The sequence below is a fragment of the Periophthalmus magnuspinnatus genome, chromosome 16, assembly GCF_009829125.3.
Source record: "Periophthalmus magnuspinnatus isolate fPerMag1 chromosome 16, fPerMag1.2.pri, whole genome shotgun sequence".
Lineage (NCBI taxonomy): Eukaryota > Metazoa > Chordata > Actinopteri > Gobiiformes > Gobiidae > Periophthalmus > Periophthalmus magnuspinnatus.
The window spans coordinates 15,472,298-15,491,434 of NC_047141.1; the positions used below are offsets into that span (position 1 = coordinate 15,472,298).

General features: G+C 38.3%; 6 protein-coding genes across 7 annotated transcripts; 2 read left to right on the plus strand and 4 right to left on the minus strand.

Annotated features, from left to right (window-relative positions):
- Positions 1–164: 164 nt before the first annotated feature.
- LOC117383606 (nuclear factor 7, brain-like) lies at positions 165–2,507 on the minus strand. The gene is made up of 7 exons (XM_033980810.2): positions 2,420–2,507; positions 1,828–2,307; positions 1,660–1,755; positions 1,365–1,595; positions 1,256–1,278; positions 1,059–1,177; positions 165–980 (listed from the first exon to the last, which is right to left on the minus strand). The coding sequence occupies exons 2-7, from the start codon at positions 2,236–2,238 to the stop codon at positions 433–435; spliced, it is 1,428 nt and encodes a 475-aa protein (XP_033836701.1). The 5' UTR covers positions 2,239–2,307; positions 2,420–2,507; the 3' UTR covers positions 165–432.
- Positions 2,508–2,600: 93 nt separating this feature from the next.
- LOC117383607 (nuclear factor 7, brain-like) lies at positions 2,601–5,121 on the minus strand. Its single transcript, XM_033980812.2, has 6 exons — positions 4,489–5,121; positions 4,234–4,329; positions 3,924–4,154; positions 3,796–3,818; positions 3,604–3,722; positions 2,601–3,365 (listed from the first exon to the last, which is right to left on the minus strand). Exons 1-6 carry the CDS (start codon positions 4,897–4,899, stop codon positions 2,824–2,826), a joined length of 1,422 nt encoding a protein of 473 aa, XP_033836703.1. The 5' UTR covers positions 4,900–5,121; the 3' UTR covers positions 2,601–2,823.
- A 1,158-nt stretch (positions 5,122–6,279) lies between these two features.
- On the plus strand, positions 6,280–8,469 carry LOC117383613 (C-X-C chemokine receptor type 3-like). Its single transcript, XM_033980818.2, has 3 exons — positions 6,280–6,322; positions 7,148–7,529; positions 7,622–8,469. The coding sequence occupies exons 1-3, from the start codon at positions 6,309–6,311 to the stop codon at positions 8,363–8,365; spliced, it is 1,140 nt and encodes a 379-aa protein (XP_033836709.2). The 5' UTR covers positions 6,280–6,308; the 3' UTR covers positions 8,366–8,469.
- A 433-nt stretch (positions 8,470–8,902) lies between these two features.
- LOC117383612 (C-X-C chemokine receptor type 3-like) lies at positions 8,903–13,262 on the minus strand. 2 transcript variants are annotated; one of them, XM_033980817.2, is made up of 3 exons: positions 13,162–13,262; positions 12,080–12,433; positions 8,903–10,906 (listed from the first exon to the last, which is right to left on the minus strand). In XM_033980817.2, the coding sequence occupies exons 2-3, from the start codon at positions 12,428–12,430 to the stop codon at positions 10,175–10,177; spliced, it is 1,083 nt and encodes a 360-aa protein (XP_033836708.1). In that variant the 5' UTR covers positions 12,431–12,433; positions 13,162–13,262; the 3' UTR covers positions 8,903–10,174. The 2 variants fall into 2 exon arrangements, with proteins under 2 accessions (XP_033836708.1, XP_055083865.1); XM_055227890.1 differs by having other exon boundaries at positions 8,911–10,906; positions 12,080–12,430; positions 13,162–13,247.
- A 789-nt stretch (positions 13,263–14,051) lies between these two features.
- cxcr3.2 (chemokine (C-X-C motif) receptor 3, tandem duplicate 2) lies at positions 14,052–16,346 on the minus strand. The gene is made up of 2 exons (XM_033980816.2): positions 16,106–16,346; positions 14,052–15,563 (listed from the first exon to the last, which is right to left on the minus strand). Exons 1-2 carry the CDS (start codon positions 16,139–16,141, stop codon positions 14,469–14,471), a joined length of 1,131 nt encoding a protein of 376 aa, XP_033836707.1. The 5' UTR covers positions 16,142–16,346; the 3' UTR covers positions 14,052–14,468.
- A 1,272-nt stretch (positions 16,347–17,618) lies between these two features.
- On the plus strand, positions 17,619–19,034 carry cnfn (cornifelin). Its single transcript, XM_033980820.2, has 4 exons — positions 17,619–17,765; positions 18,328–18,476; positions 18,553–18,689; positions 18,778–19,034. Exons 2-4 carry the CDS (start codon positions 18,353–18,355, stop codon positions 18,868–18,870), a joined length of 354 nt encoding a protein of 117 aa, XP_033836711.1. The 5' UTR covers positions 17,619–17,765; positions 18,328–18,352; the 3' UTR covers positions 18,871–19,034.
- The last annotated feature ends 103 nt before the right edge of the window (positions 19,035–19,137 follow it).

Sequence of the window (19,137 nt, forward strand, 5' to 3'; positions counted from 1 at the left end):
GGCGGAGAATACTATCCAACTACTGCCATCCAGTGGCTTGAAACACTGAAGGCAGCCAATTCATGTGTATAACACCAAAACAAGTGTTTGACAAGAAAACCTTATCATTTCATGTATTTATTTAACAGCACGATGTACAATTTCAATGTATAGTTTTTAGGCGATACATTTAACAAACAAAATAATAAAGGCACTGAAAAATATTTTCAACCCCTAAAAGAAAAAGAAAAACCCTTTAGTAAAATGAATAATACTTAGCCTTATAAGTGCTCTGTATCATAGCCTTATCCCAATGTCCACACTAGTAACATCATAGTGATGTTTAATCAATTAGGCCTAATGACAAGTGTACTTGTTAACTTCACTTTCTGTGTTAGTGTATTTATACAGATCTATATTTTTAATTGCATAATTTTAAAATGACCAGTTCAGTTAGGATGTATGCATAGCAATTTTACCTGGAGCTAGAATCATAGGGGTACTGTGAAGCCCTGGACCAAAAATTGGATACACCTTTTCATCCAAAGGTATATCCAACTCAAAACTAAAAGAGATCAAAAATGTTGCCGTCATTGCATCCCAAAAAGACACTTCATGTTTGTCCATGTTTAGCTTAATCCGAATTTTCTCTGGACGTGGGTTTACGGGTAGCTCTGGACGTTGTGGTGTTAATGCAGTGTATACCCCTTTGCTGAGCCCTATGGCCCACACACCCCGATTGGTTGACAATGTAAACTTTCTTTTACGTACTACTGATTCTTTGCACACTCCCACAATCCATTTGGGGTTATCTCCAACGGAGACCTCCCACTTGTGTTTCCCAGAGGTGTATCCTTCAGCTCCCAGTACAAATACACATGGGTCAAAGCGTTCTGGGTTGTCAGGGACAGTGAGTCGCTCTGGGTTTTCTTTCATACTGGTCAGATCTGAACTCAAGGCCAACCAGGGGGAAGCAGTGTTGGGATCTAGTACCACTGGGTCTGAATACAAGTATAAAAAACAAAAAATTACATATTCAATGTCCAAAGAGATGATGCTTCCTTAAAATTGCTACTTACTATATTTAACACAATCTTTCATTTTCTTCCAGATAGTGAAGCTTAAAGCTCCAACATGTGTACTCATATTCAGAAGATCACTGTGACAAATCCTGGGGTCACTTTTTGTCCATTCAGCTCTGACAAAATTGATAATATAAAATACATAATAAGACTTTACACAATGTCACAGTGGAAGGCATACAATTAGGACTTACTGTCTTTTTATTTTCTGGAAATTCTGCAATGTTGTCACAGACACAAAAAAATGTAAATTAAACTGGCCAACTGGATATATTAGCTTTCACTGGATTTATTTTGTCTTACCATCAGAAGGGGCAGGTCTTCATTTCCTAGCTCTTTATTGAGAGTGTCCACGTGTTCTTTAAGACTTTTTAAATGTTCTTCCGTTTTGGATATCTTTTCTTGTAAAGTTGTTATCTTTTCCTTCTCTTCACTGGCCAGGACTTCAAGTCGCTTACTTTCTTCAGCATAAAGAAATTTGTGGAGCTTTTCAAATTCTTCTTTGATCTGTTTCTCTGCTTCTTCTGCTTGATGCTGCAGTATACAAATATTAATAAACAACAACAATAACAGCGATAATTGGGAATATTGGGAATACCTTCACATAATCCACTGCTTTGGTAAACCTATGCTTCATTCTTCTGTGTAAATCCACCTTCTTTTCGAATATGTCCAGCTTACAAAAAAGCTCTCTCTAAACCGGTAAAAACAAATATATTAATCATAGGAGGAATAAAACAGACAGGCCTAATACAGATATGCATACCTTACAGAGGGGGACTCCATCCTTGATGCTGAGCAGACGGTGCGTGCTGTGAAGAATGGCACAGTCCACGCACACTGGCTCCTCGTCCTTCTCGCAGTACAGCTCGAGGGGCTTCTGGTGCAGGTTACACACAAACTCGCTCGGTTGCGGGGGGTTTCTCCAGTTGGACTGCCTCACAAAAGTTTCACAAGCATTTTTCAGATCACGATTTGTAATAGCTTGGTCCTCGGTAAAATGGTTTCTACAGGTCGGACACTTTTTGTTGAACTTCCAGCTCCTCTGTACACATTCCCGACAGAAGGAGTGGGTGCATGGCAGGAGCACAGGGTCACTGAAGATGTTCTGACACACGGGACACGTCAGGTCCTGTCGCAGAACCTTCGAGGCCTCGTCTTCCATGGATTCATCCATGCTGTCCTCAGATAATGGAGGTTAACACTTACTTTCGTTTTCAAAACAGCCCAGAAGAATAACAGTAACCTAGGAATATATCAAATATACGGCACGACATTACACAGTAAAGGATAGAAATATATTAAAGCATCGAATTAAGCATATAAAAAGGAAACAAATCAAGTAAAAAGTAGCTTACCGCCAACAGCGCAAAATAACACCCTGGACAGACAAGTCTTTGCTGTTATTTCCGTGTATGACAGTGTCCAAAAGCAACACTGCCCCCTGGCGACCACAGCAATGCACTACATGCATTTGTTTAAACGTGAACGCTGCCTAGTTTTTTTGTTTTGTGTAATGTTGTCAAAATACTGCAAACTGATAGTGGATAAACTTTATTATGACATAAAGTCAAACATTACAATAACAACATCTGTTTACATACTATTATGCTTACATTATGTCAACTTATCGATAAAGTTTCTCAGTATAAGCTATGCAACATACCCCACAAAAGGACATCCTCATGCATACTAAGAGCTTGACACAAAGGACATCAAATTCAAAACCATTTCTTTCTGTGTTTATTTTTCAACATTAATGTCAGGAGGTGTGTATTTTAACTTTTCCAGGAACAATAGTCATGGGTGTATTTTGGAGGCCTGGACCAAAAAGTGGATACATCTTTTCGCCCTTTTCCAATTTAAATGTAAAAGAGACCAGGTGTTTCTCTGCTAATCCATCATAAAAAGACACCTCTCCCTTGTCCATGTTTAGCCTGACACAGATCTTCTCTGGACATGAGTTGACTGGCAGCTGTGTACGTTCTTGTGTTAAAGCAGTGTACATCCCTTTGCTGAGTCTGATTGCCCACACTCCACCTGTGGTTGAAACTCTAAACATCTTTTTCCTAACCACTGATTCTTTGCACACTCCCAGAATCCATTTAGGGTTATCTCCAACAGAGACCTCCCACTTGTGTTTCCCAGAGGTGTATCCTTCAGCACCCAGTACAAATACACACGGGTCAAAGCGATCTGGGTTGTCAGGGACAGGCAGTGGCTCCAGGCTTTCTTTCATACTGATCATGTCTGGACTCAAGGCCAACCATGGGGAAGCAGTGTTGGGATCAAGCACCACCGGATCTATACAAGAAAGAATGAACCTATAAAATACATATAGTAGTAGTATAGTTGTAGTATATTAGGGTGGGCAGTAAGCAGAGATGGGTTCCAAGTTTCAAAATGGACTGATTGGTTGTGATGTGGCAATAAAATGTTTTTAGCAAGAGAGAGGGTCATATATGAGTGACCAAATGCTTAAGGAATGGAGAGCAAGTGTAGTACAGATAAACTGTCTGTGGTGACATTAAAATGTACTTACAATAGTGGACACAGTCTTTCATGCTCTTCCAGATGTTGAAGCTTAAGGAACCAACATGTTTACTCATGACTAGGAGGCAATCCTTTTCAACCTTTGACACACGCTGTGCCCAATATGTTCTATGAAACATAAATACAGTGGTAAAAAGAGCAACCAATGATAATTTTAAGAGTCTGTTTTAGCAGTACTTACTTTATTTTAACGTTCTGAAAATTCTGCAAAAACAACAGTGGGTCAATTCATAACATTTGAATAAACACACTTATAACATTTAACTTCTATGATCTGTAATTAATTTATATTAATTATTCTTGTCTTACCATTAGAAGTGGAAGGTCCTCATTATCCAGCTCATTTTTCAGAGTGTCCAAATGATCTTTAAGACTTTTTAGATGCTCCTCTGTTTCAAATATTTTTTCCTGTACATTTGAGATCTTTTCTTTCACCTCAGTGGCCAGGGTTTTGAGTCGCATGTTTTCTTCAGCCTGAAGAAAGTTGTGGAGCCTCTCAAATTCTTCCTTAATCTGATTCTCTGCTGCCCCTGCTTGTTTCTGCGTTGAACAAAAATGTTGAGAAAATGTAACAAATATGCACCAAACTGTGCAAAGATGGTTATTGTACAAGACTTACTTTAATATATTCAACTGTTTTGAAAAGTGTCTGTCTCATTTTCCCATACAAATCAATCTTCTTTTCAAAGTACTCAACTTTGCCATTCAACTCACTCTGCAAAATAAAGCATTCACACAATTATTATTATTAATCTCATGTATCAGACATCAGAAGCGTTCCTTGCTATAGTTACAGGGGAGTTTAACAGTAGCACATGTGGTTAGAGGGACAATGATGTGATGTTGTGGTTAGAGGGACAATGATGTGATGTACCTTACAGAGGGGGACTCCATCCTTGATGCTGAGTAAGCGGTGCGTGCTGTGAAGAGTGGCGCAGTCCACGCACACTAGCCTCTCATCTAACTCACAGTACAGCTCCAGAGGTTTGAGATGGAGGGTGCAACTAAACTCACTGGGTTTGGGGGGGCTTGTCCAGTTGGTCTGCTTCACAAACGTGTCACAGGCGTTTTTCAGATCACGGTTTGCGATAGCCTGGTCTTCTGTAAACAGCTCCCGACAGAATGGGCACTTTTTGTTGAACAGCCAGCTCCTCTGTAGACATTCCCGACAGAAGGAGTGTGTGCAGGGCAGGAGCACAGGGTCACTGAAGATGTTCTGACACACGGGACAGGTCAGGTCCCGTCGCAGGGCTCCTGACGCCTCGTTTTCCATATCCACGTCCATGATGTTTGTAATAGTCTAGAAGTAATAACAGCTTTACTTAGGCTATCTTTTCATTTTCAAAACTACACAAGCTGAAAAAACATTGAGCCAATAGGCCTACTATGTAACTTCAATATCTTGGTGCTAAAAATATAGCCCAAAATCAGGACTGGACGTCAAAAACAGCAAAACACAGAACTCGTAGTTCTACTTTCGTTTTAGACTTTATTTCCGCGTATGCGCGATAGAAAAATAGTGACACTGCCATCTAGCGGCGATTTTTAGGTGACGTAGTCCGAACTTAGCACCTTTTATTTCTCTTCTGATTATTATTATGATTATTATTGCTAGTTGATATTTTTTTTAATAGGGCTACAGAACCTGGGATGCTAACTGCTGTACAATAGGGCTACAGAAGACGCTATGTTTTCATCTCATCATCATCATCATCATATTTATATTTACATTTGAATGTTATGTTAATGTTATAGTTGATATAGAAATGAGGAAGGCACTACAAACTACTGAGGCAGGTCTTCACTCTTTCTATCAGATGAGTTTAACCACCTCCCTCCTGCATAAATATAGTTCAAACACATCTCAGGAACTCATAATGCATAATGTATGCCTAAATATACTTTAAACACATCTTAGCAACTTATATTAGATAATTACATCATTACATAACATTTAATACTAATACTTTTTTTTTTTCAGTGGCAAATAAATGTACAACTCTATGCTAAAAGAACACAGGTGTGAATAACAGGAACTGTACTGCAGCTGTAACTTTTGCATGTGAGTAGGCTTTTTAAAAAGGTGTGAAAAAAAATTCTGAAAAGCGGTATGTACGGGAAGTGCAACAGTGATTTTAGTACAACAGAAACGGTTAATACTTTGCCCACTTTTCAATGTAAAATCCGTTCAATAAAATGTAATCTGATGCCCCAATATTAGAGTGAAGGGCAGAAAATGGAGAGTATGCATAAGTAACTAATTTTACTACTTTAAATGCTTTTACTCAAATATTTTTTTATGTGTTTCAATAGCATAGATTTTGACAGAAAGACAAATATTAAAGGTATGCCTTCATAGCCTTCGTCTGTACCACTACACCTTATATTATATGTATATATGTATTTTTTCATCTGACTCTAGTAACACTGGCTGTGCCTGTGAACATAGACACTGAACTACAGCAGTCTTAGCATAATTCAGTGTCAAACGTAATGTTAACAATAACATTTGATGATTTCATTGACTATTGTTTTACCAATGTGTTAAAATGTAAAAATGTAACAAACATATAAAAAGGAGTAACAAATGTTAAAGACAACCCCCACCCCCACCCTCTCGGTTTCAAGTCTGCCGTACAATTCATCTCTCAGACGTCTTTTGAAGCTCCTCATTAACAGATCTCTTACTGAATAATGGAGGCAGACTGGTATGTTAGTCATATTTTTTATAGCAGATATGTAACACATTTATTATGTTATGCTATGTTTGCATTTGCATTATTATTACATTGCATGTGGGTATTTTAACAGGAATATCTCTTTACCATTTACACAACATTAAAATTGTGTCTGATAGCGGAGCACTTTGAGTAGGTTTAGTCTAGTTCACTGGTTTATTTATCAGGGACAATGCACATAAAAACATTGACCTATACAAAGAGGTAATATATTTGTGCCAGGTTATAACAAAATTGCAAATTTCTACCTTCAGCCCATAAACAGGTTGGTTATACATGCCAATCAAAGACAATTTATATTAATGCAATCATTCATCCAGTCTGTCAATAAGTAAAATTAGCCCCATTCAGTCTCAGTGACCACAACTATACTATTTACATATATACGCTTCATGTTGCTGGTATGCATTTTGTTGTGTGGGACCTATTGCCAAATGTGACCACATGCAGACTGTGATGTGGTATTATCATACCATTATATCCTTCATGCTTTACTGTTAAAGTATAACATGTCTGTCACAGTATGCTTCCTCTTGCATATTTCAATTCTGCTTGCTGCAAATTCCTATGTCCTGTAGAGAAACATGGAACTGAGATTTAATCTGCAGTGTTATTGCCATAGTAGCCAAATTAAATATGAAACCGTTTAAGAGAGATATTACATCCATTCAGAATTTTGTGTACAGCTCTTCTTTCTTGTCAATTTGAACATCATTTCATTTATATGTAAGAAAAACAGCATATTCTAATAGCTTGATCTGATTTGATTTTTTGCTTCATTATCATATTCTGAAGGGAAACCAACATAAATGGTGCTGATCTTGATGATCTATGGAATGATATATTTTCCAACTACACAATGGAAAACGAATACGATAATAACAACACAAATGGAAATGCACAAGTGTGTGATCTTGGGCACCGCATGCACTTCAAGGCCAGGTTTGTCCCAGTGATGTACTCTCTGGTGTTTGTGGTTGGAGTCCTTGGGAACGGGACTCTGCTGGGAGTGCTGTTCCGTAGCAGAAGAGGCTGGAGTGTGACGGACACCTTCATCCTGCACCTGTGTGTGGCTGATATTCTGCTGCTGTTCACCTTGCCACTGTGGGCCTCCGAGGCTGTGAACGGCTGGACTTTTGGGACTCCCCTGTGCAAGGTTGCAGGAGCTGTGTTCATGGTAAGATTGAGAGCCTGTACACGACAAGGTACTCTTTGACCTTTATTTCATTCACATCTGAGTCACATATTCTTTTTTTTTCCTTCTATCAGATCAATTTGTACTGTGGGATTTTTCTGCTGGCTTGCATCAGCCTGGACCGGTACTTATCCATTGTCCATGCCACGCAGATGTACTCTCGGAGGAACCCCTGTGTGGTCCAAGGGAGCTGTCTGTTTGTCTGGTTTTTCTCCTTGCTCCTCTCTATCCCAGATTGGTTGTTCTTCAAAGCGCAGACGGACGTCAGACGCAACAACATGACTGAATGCATTCACAGTTACTTCATGTATGGCACTGAGGCAATCAAAGTAGGATCCATGGTGACCAGTCTGATCTCTCATGTGCTGGGTTTCCTGTTGCCTTCTGCTGTTCTCATTTTCTGCTATACATGCATCCTCCGCCGGCTCCGCTGTGGCACCCATGGCCTTCAAAAGCAACGCGCAACTAGAGTCATCGTGGTTGTTGTGGCTGTGTTTTTTCTCTGCTGGAGTCCTTACAACATCACTCTTATGGTGTACATGCTCAGCTCTGATAGCAGTAACAACCAGACATGCGATGGTGGGGCTAGGATGGAGAGAGCCAAAATCATCACATCTTCCCTGGGCTATCTCCACTGCAGCCTGAACCCAATCCTGTACGCCTTTGTGGGGGTGAAGTTCCGTCGGCAGCTCCTGGATATTCTCAATTCCTTGGGCTGCAACATCAAGACCACAGTCCACCGCCCATCTATGGCCAGCAGTCGCAAGAGCTCCGTGTGGTCCGAGTCCGGAGACACGACCAACTCTGTCGCAGTCTGAGGGATCACATGAACATTACATATAAAAACTCTACTCAAAATTAGGCTATATTTATGTCCTTAATATGGCATACTTGTATTTTGTGTAATACCTCATATCTTTTGGCTTGTCCTTCACATTATCAACACAAAATGTGATACATCTTTTGATTAAATGTATATTTTTCCACAATGGTTGTTTTTGGTCTTGTCTGCAAAACACAGTGTTCTTAAAGGTATTTTGGCAAGAAAGAGCGGTTTGATGTGGTTTCTGTTTCCAATCTCTATACTTGTTTTTTTCACAGGAAATACAAACTATATGCTATCCGCCACACATCTAGAGCCGAGTGGTTAAAGCCCACATTTTTGAAAGGTAAAAAGCCACACGCTAATACACTCAAATCGCACCAGATTACTTCTAGTTGTATGATGTAAACCGAAACATATTCATTCAAGCTAGGCCTCATGGTAACCAGCCAGAACATACACTATTAACAATTAAATTAATAGATTCCTGTACAATATCAATCTTTTACATAACTAAGAAAAGAAATAGGTTAAATAATTCTATACAATGTTCAAGTTTATTTAGAAAAAAAATAAACACTTACATAAATAATACACATAAAGATTTGTAACACAATATTCCATATATCCCACAGAGCATACAATACAACATGAAAGTATTTAGCATATTAATTGTGTTTTTTCTTACTTGTAATTTGAATGCATAGCAAACATAGTGCTTTTCTTACTAAGGGAACGGAGCTGTAAGAACAAGCTATTTACCATGATTCTCCCAGGTTTACTCATGGTCAGATGTTTTTGACATGATTATTTGCTAAAAACCCAGTCACTCCAAACAAGTCAAAAATGAAAGCACAATTTACCGGAGGGGAAATTCCCCGTGTTTGGCAATATATTAGTGATATGTACAAACTTCTTAAGAATGATGGATTACAATTTGCAGCACACAAAACACGGCAACCTTGCCATAAACACTGCTATTTTGCAATATTACTAAATAGATCTTTTCAAATATATCTTGTTAAACCTTAATAGCTTAGCAATTTTGTAACATGTAAGACAACATAAGCCCACAGGATTCACATGATTCTTGTGTAGTATAAATGTTACAGGGTTTTTGCACCACCCTGTAACATTTATTTTACACAAGAATCATGTGAACATCACATTTCTATTTTAATTTTTAAAACTCATCTTTTTTTGTCAAATAGAGGATTTCTATTAAAAAAGACATATTATGCTTTTATGGGATTCGTTGTTGCTTTTCACTGAAGCGAGCAATAGATTTTCAATTATGTGTTTTTATTGTTAAAAAATGGTGACATCTATGAACCCATACATGAATGACCTAGAGTCAATTTTTTTAATGGCACTTACAGTACAGAGCGTAGAGACAGGGGGTAGATAAAAAAAAACATTTTCTGAGCATGTCACTAATACATTTCTATTTTTTAAAAAAAACAAAATTTTAAAATCCTGAACATAACAATATTCCTACATTTTGTATTAACTCAAGATTTTGCTTAAGATAAAATGTTGGTTTCACATGATTTAGGCAGAAATAATATAATGCAGATGTGTCTAAAACTGGATGTTTTTGATACTGAAGTTTTTTTTCAGGCATTAATACATTCTCATTCATACAACAGTTCTCATATAAAGTGCCAAGTGTGGTTAATTTTCATAAATATCCATTAGTCATGATTACAATGCTACAGTCCCTCCACCACATGACATTACTTCCCTTCAACCTCCCCCTAAGGTCACCACTGACCAACAGTTTTAACCCCATCTCATTCATATCTCATGCATCCTCAGAGTGTTGCTCCACACTATTTATCTGCTTCATTTCCTGCGGATTCCTACTCTGATCAGGCATATTTTCACTCCCCACTCCCAGCTCCCACAAATCCCCCCTCAACTCTTCAAGCCCACATTTGACAGCCTCTTGTGTCCTATTTCGGAATTTTTCACAAAGCCATAAATAGATGAGAGGTCTAAGGCAGGCGTGGACGCAGGCTAAAACTAACGTAGCCAAGAGAGTCGTTTTTACTGGTACGTATGTTTTCGATTGGCTCTTCCAAGTGTCAATGATAAGTGTGATGTTGTACGGCGTCCAACAGAGAAAGAAAACTAGAACAAGGCTAAGAATTAACATTATAGCTCGTAATCTCTCACAAGCTTTTTTAGAGTCTTGTAACTGTTTCAGGATATAGTAGAAGAAGATGGTCAGAAGTACAACTGGAAGCAGGAAGGTCACATGGTGTATGATCCGGGCTGGTGTTTGCCATTTGGATCGATAAATATTGGCAATGCAGGAGCAGTCGTATTTACCTTCCATATTTTTTTCTTGAATATAAAGCATTGAAAAACAGTCAGGGACACTCGGAAGAATAGAAACAAGCCAGATGACCAGACAAGTGATGTGGGCTAGCCGAGGTGTCTTCTGAGTAAACAGCTGAACAGAGTGAATGATGTTCAGGTATCGTTCCCCAACAATGCACAGAAGAAGGAGAATGCCACTGTAGAAGCTGATCTGCAAAAGGAAAATGAAAATAAAACACTCACACTTTCCCCTACTTTCCTCAGACCACTTCCAAACACATCTTTTAGGATTTCGAGGAGCATAAAGCTACAGGAGTCAAGTAAGAAATTTAAATAAATGTAAATAGATTAAGTGAACGTATGTACTTTATCCCCAAACACTGAGATATTTGCATCTTATTACTACTATATATTATAGCAAAAGCTGAAGTTAAATCTTTCAACTGGACAGACAACAACACTGCCTTATATCTATCCAAAGGGAGGCGTTACCTACATTGAAACTGTAAACAGCTATTGTCTCCAGTTTCTGCCTTAATTAAGGAGTTAATTAAGAACTGAAGAAGCGGCTTGAATGAGCAGCAAAACGTCTGCACTCCTACAACGTTTTGTCCAGTTGACAGATTTAACTTTTGCTATGGATCAGACCTGGACGACTGAGGGATTACACAGACATAGTAATATTTCTTCCTCACACTGATCAATCATAATTTTTTTTTATTAGATTTCCATTATCCTCATCAAAGACACATTAAATTAAAGCTTTCAATCGTATTGTCATTTTTGTTAAACAGTACAGACTTTTAGAAAATGCCATTAAAATAGTTAAGAAAATAATTCAATTTATACCTCCAAAGACTGATGATAAACTGTTGCTCCAGGCATTTCCTTGACCATTTTAAATTTCAAATAACTGCACAGCCCTACAATGAAGAACTAGCTGACTAACTGGCCTTAATATCATATCACATGTTGTTTGTTACCAAGAAGTAGTGTAAACCTATGCACCTTTCTGACAGAAATATTAGACAGATGTACTGTATTAGTTAAATGGTATAAATGAACTACAGGTACAGTGCTGACTTTATATTTGATGTTGAAGAGGATATTATACTATACATTAAATATCTTTTAAATTTTTTATTTAAAAAAAATCCCTTTTGGCCTTATGACTGAATAAGTCTCAAGATTTGTATAAAAAAAAAAAAGACAAGACTTCCTGACAAACACTTTCACATAGTGGATAATGAATGAATACTTTCAGAGGGATTTTTGTTTGGAATTTTTTAAGATATAAAAATCCATATTCAAGAATCAACCAAGGAATTAAAGCTACATCAACAACAAATCCTTTCACTTTCCTTTCATAGTGTTTAGTACTTACATTGAACAAAGCTCCATTGATTCTGCACCAGAACACTCCACAGCACCATCCCAGGGGAAGAGCAGTCTGCGCAGCCCAGAAAGGCAGTGTGATCAGGAGAAGGACATCAGTTAAACCCAGGTGGAGCACAAAGATGTCCGAGGTGCTCCAACTCTGTTTCTTCAGGCCCAGAAACACCATGATGAGACCTTGACCACAGACACCAATAGCCATCACTACGGACAACAGGAGAGGGATAAGTACAGCCGCTGATCTTCTTGGCTCCAGATCTTCTTCATACGTGTAGTCGCTGTCATAGTCATAAGTGCCATTGTGGAGAAATATGCCTCCAAGATCCACTTCCAGATCCATCTTCTGGCAAAACAAAAACAAGAGATGAGAGAGAATATAAATACACAGTAGTGCCTCTCACAGCCTTTTTCTCTGTATGTCATGAGTGTGACATGATCTTGCTCAAAACCTCCCCACTGGGAAGATCCATACATGGTGATGTCAGCGAGTACAGGATGAAGCAACATTTTCAGCATGGGTTTGGAAAGTCCAAGTTCTAGCCCAATGTGAAACTGTTAACCCCTCTCTATACGTGACTGCGCAGTAGATCAGGTCAATATATTCGCACAACAGGAAGTAAGTCAGATGACACCTCTGTGCGTAAAGTTAGGTAGTTGGAGACATATTGAGTCGCATTAACGATGGGAGTGAATAAACTGTACTTCGGTAATACTATGATTCAAAACTCGCGAGACAGTCTGTGCGCTTTCATATGGACAGTACACACAGAAAGAACATATCTCTGTCTCTCTCAGGGCGGAGGGTTCACGGGAGCGACGTCTTTTGGAGGGAGACTCTGCAGCTGTCGTGCGCTCGTCAAACAAAACTGCGTTACAACCGAGACCGAGTTTGAAATAAACGCCAAACTGTTGTATTAAGATTAAAGTTGAATATTTAACCAATGTAAACAGAGAAAGCACGCACATATCACTATCAAAGAACGACAGTTTACAGCCTACTTTCAATAAATAGGTCACGATCTTTTAGTATGTTTGTATGTCCTGTGTAGTAATTACGCAAAAAGCACTTACCACGCGCTGAGTTTATTCACACTCGTTTGTTTTGGTGTTTACTCCACGGCCAGTACATGATCTACGCTCGCCTGTGCTCATGTACCGAAAAACCAACACACGGCAATCGACCACACGCGACTGATAAGATTTCAGAATAAAATCACCGTAAAATTATAGTCAATATTGTATCATTGTAGTCAAGTCCACCATTTTAGATAAACATACGATCAGATAGCAATTTAACAGTTCTCTAGATACAAGTATAAGAATCTGCAGAGTTCTCATTCATAACTTAATTATTAATTTCAAATGCGCCATTAATTTGAAGGGCGACCTGTTGTATTTCCGGTTTTTGCGTCACGTACATTTGACTTGACCTTTTTAGAAAAGCGAGCGCTGAACAAAGCAGAGGTGGTAAAACAAAGCGCAGTAAACAAAATAGTACAGCAGATGGCGCAGTCGATATGTTTTGTTCTGCTTGTCTGCGTTGACTGTATCCCTCAGCCGTCCAGGCAAGAAAATTATGTTGTTAATTTGTCTTATTTGGTAGTGAGGGTTAAGTTTAGGCCTCGTACGTGCACATCCGCACATCCTTCACCAATAACAGATCACATCAGAGAGACATTAGGTCTGGCACACAAATTACAAATGTACTTATTTTTATTTTAAGATGACTGGAAATTTAACCCAATCACACATAAAATTAATCATTTAGCATTATTTAGTTTGATGTTTAGTCTTTATTTATTTATTTTTTTAAGTAATTAGAACAAATATGGATATACAAAATTATCCACAAAAAATGAAAATCTTAGTACTTAATCATAACATAGTGCAAATCATTATAACTGAAAAAAACAACAACTGAAAACTATTCAATATTTAGTTTGGTTTTTTTTATTTAAAAAAATACAAAAACAATAGACTGACTGTTTATATTTACAGTACTACTATTAAAAAACAACAAGAAAAACACATATTTCACTTATTGGAAGTGAGGTTGTGAGAATATTTGCGTATGAATGCTTTTGAGGCAAATACAATGTCGCAATGTGTGTATAAGCTGCTGAACAAGCTTTTGTGAAATGAAATGAAGAAGTTTCACAACATTTGCTATACAGACCTTTTTGATGATTCAAAAGTCACTTGTATGTACTGGTAATCAAGCTTTCATTCTTTACCACTTTGCATTCAACAAATCACAAATCACAGTACAGAACTGTAAGCTGCACATAAATGTAATTCAGAAAAGATACAGATTCTTTACAGTTTTCACACTCTTGAATGTGATGACTTCCCACTGTCATTTCCTCATCTTATCATCTTTAAACCATAACAGAATAAGAAGTATTCTCACTATCTGCAGAGCTGCATGACACTGTGGTTCTTCGTGTTTTTCTGGGTCTCCATGCCTCCATCCCCAACCAGCCCTGTTCTATCAGTAAACCTTTGCACATGCGGGCCAGCTCCCTTCTGAACTTCACACCTACAAAGCCATACAGCAGTGGGTTTAGTGCACAGTGGGACAGCCCTACACTCTCTGTGATCAGAGTCCCAATGTCGAGCACACGGCCCAGGCTACAGGTGGAAGTGAGCAGCTCCAGCTTCAGGAGGCTGTCAGTCAGCTGGAAGCAGCTGTACGGAGCCCAGCACACGACAAACACAGACACCAGGGACACAATGAGACGCAGAGACTTGCGCTTCTGTCTGCGGGTGGCATTGCACAGAGATCTGAAGATCCGGATGTAGCAGTACAGCATTATCATCAGAGGGAGTCCAAAGCCCAGGATCACACTGACCAGCTGCAGCCCAATTTGCCATTGCGTTGACTTCTCTGGGAACCATGCTTGACAAAGGAGAAGAGTCTTAGACATTCCAGTTTTCACTGGCACAACCTGTTTATAAATGATATCCACTGCACTAAGGCCGAGGCAAAGAGCCCAAATAAAACCACAGGCGATTTGGGCATGGCATGTGTTGCGCTTCCAGCCAGAACTAATGGCATGAACAATAGCCAGGTACCTGTCGAAACTAATACAGGCAAGGAACAGGATACCACTGTAACGATTGAGAGAGAACAAGGCCCCAGAGATCTTACAAACAGCCAGTCCAAACACCCACTCATGAGCCCACTGCACAGCAAATAGTGGTAAGGTGAAGGCCAGCAGGAGGTCAGAAATGGCCAGATGAAGCAGGAAAGTGTCTGTGAGGGAGAAGGCACAGGCTCCACCACTCTGAGAGCTTCTGTAGCGGCGGATGACACAGAGTACCAGGATGTTCCCCAGCAGTGCCAGCACAAACACCAAGCTGTACATCACGGGGGAGTACCTCTGGGCAAAACCATACGCATCAGCCTGACTGCAGGGGGCAGCACTGTTGACTGGGATCACGTCCGTATAGTTCTCATAGTCAGAAAAAGACTGCAGAAAAAAACAAAAAAACAGAACAGGCTCATGATTCTCTTACTTTGTGTATACTAAGTAAGAACGTATATGCTGAGTAAACTAAAACATGCAAATCTTTAGAAAGATTTTTTTCTAGTCTGCACTCCAAAAGTTCGTAAATGCTTGCATCTACATTTTTAACTTTAGTGTGACCAAAGAAGTGATCTGGTCTCTTTTACAAATGCTCTTACTGTTAAAAAAAAAAACCCACATGTACTAGGCTACACTATTACATTTGCTGAATGTGATAAACTGTTGCAATATCAATTTTGTTCATATGTTGTCCCTTTAGAATTGAAGAGTTCATGTAATTGATGTATTCTTGTACATGTTCACATTAGCAAGATTTTGTAGGGTTTGATGCATTATTGAGTTTTGTATGAGCAAAAACCCATTTCATAGTTGCGTTTTGCGAGCGGTCAGAACTTGAAATAACCCAGAATGCAGAAAGGACACAAAAATTCTGAAGCATTATGTATGCACAAAGTTTGGCACATGTAATGTAAAAAGTCACTCACCCAATAGTCCTCTGTGGTTGTCATCACCTGATCCATAGTTTTGTTTTCTGTTTTTTTTCTCAAAGGTCTGCACAATATCTGTAACCTAATAAGAGACAGAGAATGCGTGTAGTTCTTGAACAAACTAGTCGAAGATCCCCTTTCTTTCACTATATTTGTCCCATTTGTCCAGAAGAGAGGGTCCAGAAAGAAGAAGTTGTAAATTCAGGAACTGAGTCCTTCAGACAGATGCAAACAAAACCGTAGGAATTGATGAGTGTGAGAGGAAATATAGTGAAACATGCATTTAGAAAAAGCAATGTCTCTGAGACAGATGAAGGCACATGACCAAACAATCTTCAAATGTTTCTGCGACTGTGATGTCCTACTTCACTTTTCTAATTTTAAACTTTTGTAGACAACAAACAAAGCAGTAGTCCAAATATTTTTTAAATAAACACGTGAAAAATATGTTTGGGTTTTTTTTTTTCAATCAAATTAGCAAAAAATATGTATTAAAACAAGCTCACCTGCCTACCTACCTTCAATTTGACAAGAAAACAGCAAAAGAAGAGAATAGAGGAAGATTCAACATACGAAACCTACAAGATCTAGAGATAGGCTGTAAAAGAAACAAACAGGAAATGTAAATTGTAAATGATATTAGATAAAAGTTACTCACACACTGCAAATCACATTAATAATTAGGTCTATACCATGACATTAGTTACATTTGAAGAGGTGGTTGATGTAGGGCTATTTGAAGTATAGAGCTGCCGTTTCACATTTTAAATTGTATGGAATATAATATAATATGGAGTATGGAATGTGCACTTAATAATATGGTTAAGTAAAACGCAACACTAAAATGAGTCATATTTTATTTAATTTATTATATTTTATTATAGGACTTTCAGTTTTACATTCGATTGAGCAATGTTATGGATGGTTAGGGCCTCTTGTGGCTTGGCTAGGAGACTGGTGGGGTTTCTTATTATTGTGAAACCATTTCTGAGTAAGTAAGTAAAAGTTAAAGTTAAAAAAAAAAAAAAAAAGAATTGGTCAGGATGTTTCAAAAATGCATCTTAATCTATAGGTTAATACATACTGTTTTACAATTTTCAAACAAACTGGCCAAGCCCTCAGTTCAGAATGTGCCTGTCACATTTGGCTGTTTTTTTCATCCACAGGCAGTGTGTTACGACAATATTAACAATATAAAACACAGGATGCTTTGATATCTATTTAATTCTTAATCTCTCACTGCATATAAAGTCCAAATACTACACACATTATTATATTTGACTAATTTTAAACATATTTTCCTGTACGTATTGACCCACAGTGTGTACACATGGCACACCTGCACTAAAAGCAAACCCACTTAAAGGCAATAGACGACATGGCAGCTTTGTTAGTCAGGCTCTGCTGATAAAAAATATAGTATCACACAGGCACTCCCATGCAAAGAGTAGATATACACCCCTAAATCAAACATTTTTGTTGTGTCTTTTGAAAGGTCTGGTTTTTAATTGTTGGCCACATCATATCAGCATTGAAACTGGATTTAAGAGGACTCACGGGTGATGTAATGCTGGGTATAAGAGCTATGGACAAGCTCTTGGCTGTCTGGTCAGGATCTGATAATTAGCAGCACACAGCATACAAGACATTTTAAAAGGTAAGTTTTAAATTTATTCTTAATGTATTTTACAAGGTTGTAACTCAAACTTAATAGGTCACGTTCATGTACTAGAGTTTGATGAAGTCATAATGTCAGATGATGGATAAGGGTCTATGTAACTCTATGGGAGATTTACTGTTCTTAGAAGAAATATCCAAAATAGAATTCCACAAACATTGAACTTTATCATTATTTGTTCGAGGTTGGGTTCACAAACCTCCAATATTAATTTCATGGTTTACAACCCTTTCAACTGACAACAATCACGTTTTTAGTGCTGAATAATGGCACCACATTCTAAGGCTATTGTGAAAAAAATAATTGAACTTTTGTTTATTTATACTGACAGCAAAGACATTGAACTTTGCACAGTTTTTGTTTAATGCGGATAGACCCAGCAATTCCAGATATATTAGCCATGAACCAGGTCAACAAATCTGCCAAATAAACAGTAAATTGTACAATATAGTTCTGACCCGTTATCAAGTATAGGGATCCATAATGATGTAAAGTCACAGAAACCCAACCTATAGCATGTTTAAATTTGTCTTTTTCTCAGGTTCTTTGGGGCTTTCTTAGCAGTCATGTCCTACCAGCCAAATGTCATCAGCTCCCAGCCTCAGGTCACCGTGACCCAGTACACTGTATCTTCTGGCTCCTCGGACTGGAACTCCAATGTGTGTGACTGCTGTGAAGACTGTGGCATCTGTATGTGTGGTTTTGTAGAGTCTTACCAGAACCTTTGCGTATGGCCATTGTAGTTTAATGCCTTGTTTTGCTGCAGGTCTGTGTGCCACCTTCATCCCGTGCATTCTTGGCTGTAAAGTGGCCCAGGACAATGGGGACAGCTGCTGCATCCCATTCCTCCCAGGTGCCATGATCGCTCTGAGGACAAGCGTTCGCAGCAGATATCACATTAGTGTAAGTTAAATACTAGAAACTGCATTATAAATTTTGTTGAAAATGAGACAACGTGAGCTTACGATACTGATACTGTGCTTTCATGCAGGGCTCGGTGTGTGACGACTGGGTGGTCATGTCATGTTGCCCGCTTTGTGGATTATGTCAGATGGCACGCGAGCAAAAGATGAGAGGAAACTAAAATATAGATTTGATGTCCGTAATCAATATAATGCTGACTGAAATACTCAAAAAGTTGAAAGTAGGTTGTCCAATTATGAGTTATACACTGTTTCAGTCCAAATGAGCAGCACAAGACTAAACAAGACAGGCATTTAATTTTTTTTTTTTTTTTTTTTTTTTTTTTTTTGAAATGTAAACATTATTTATTTGAAAATGTAAATACTGCAGCTCATGCATTTAAGGAAATGCTATGTATCAATTTCTATATAAAAATAAGAAATGTTAA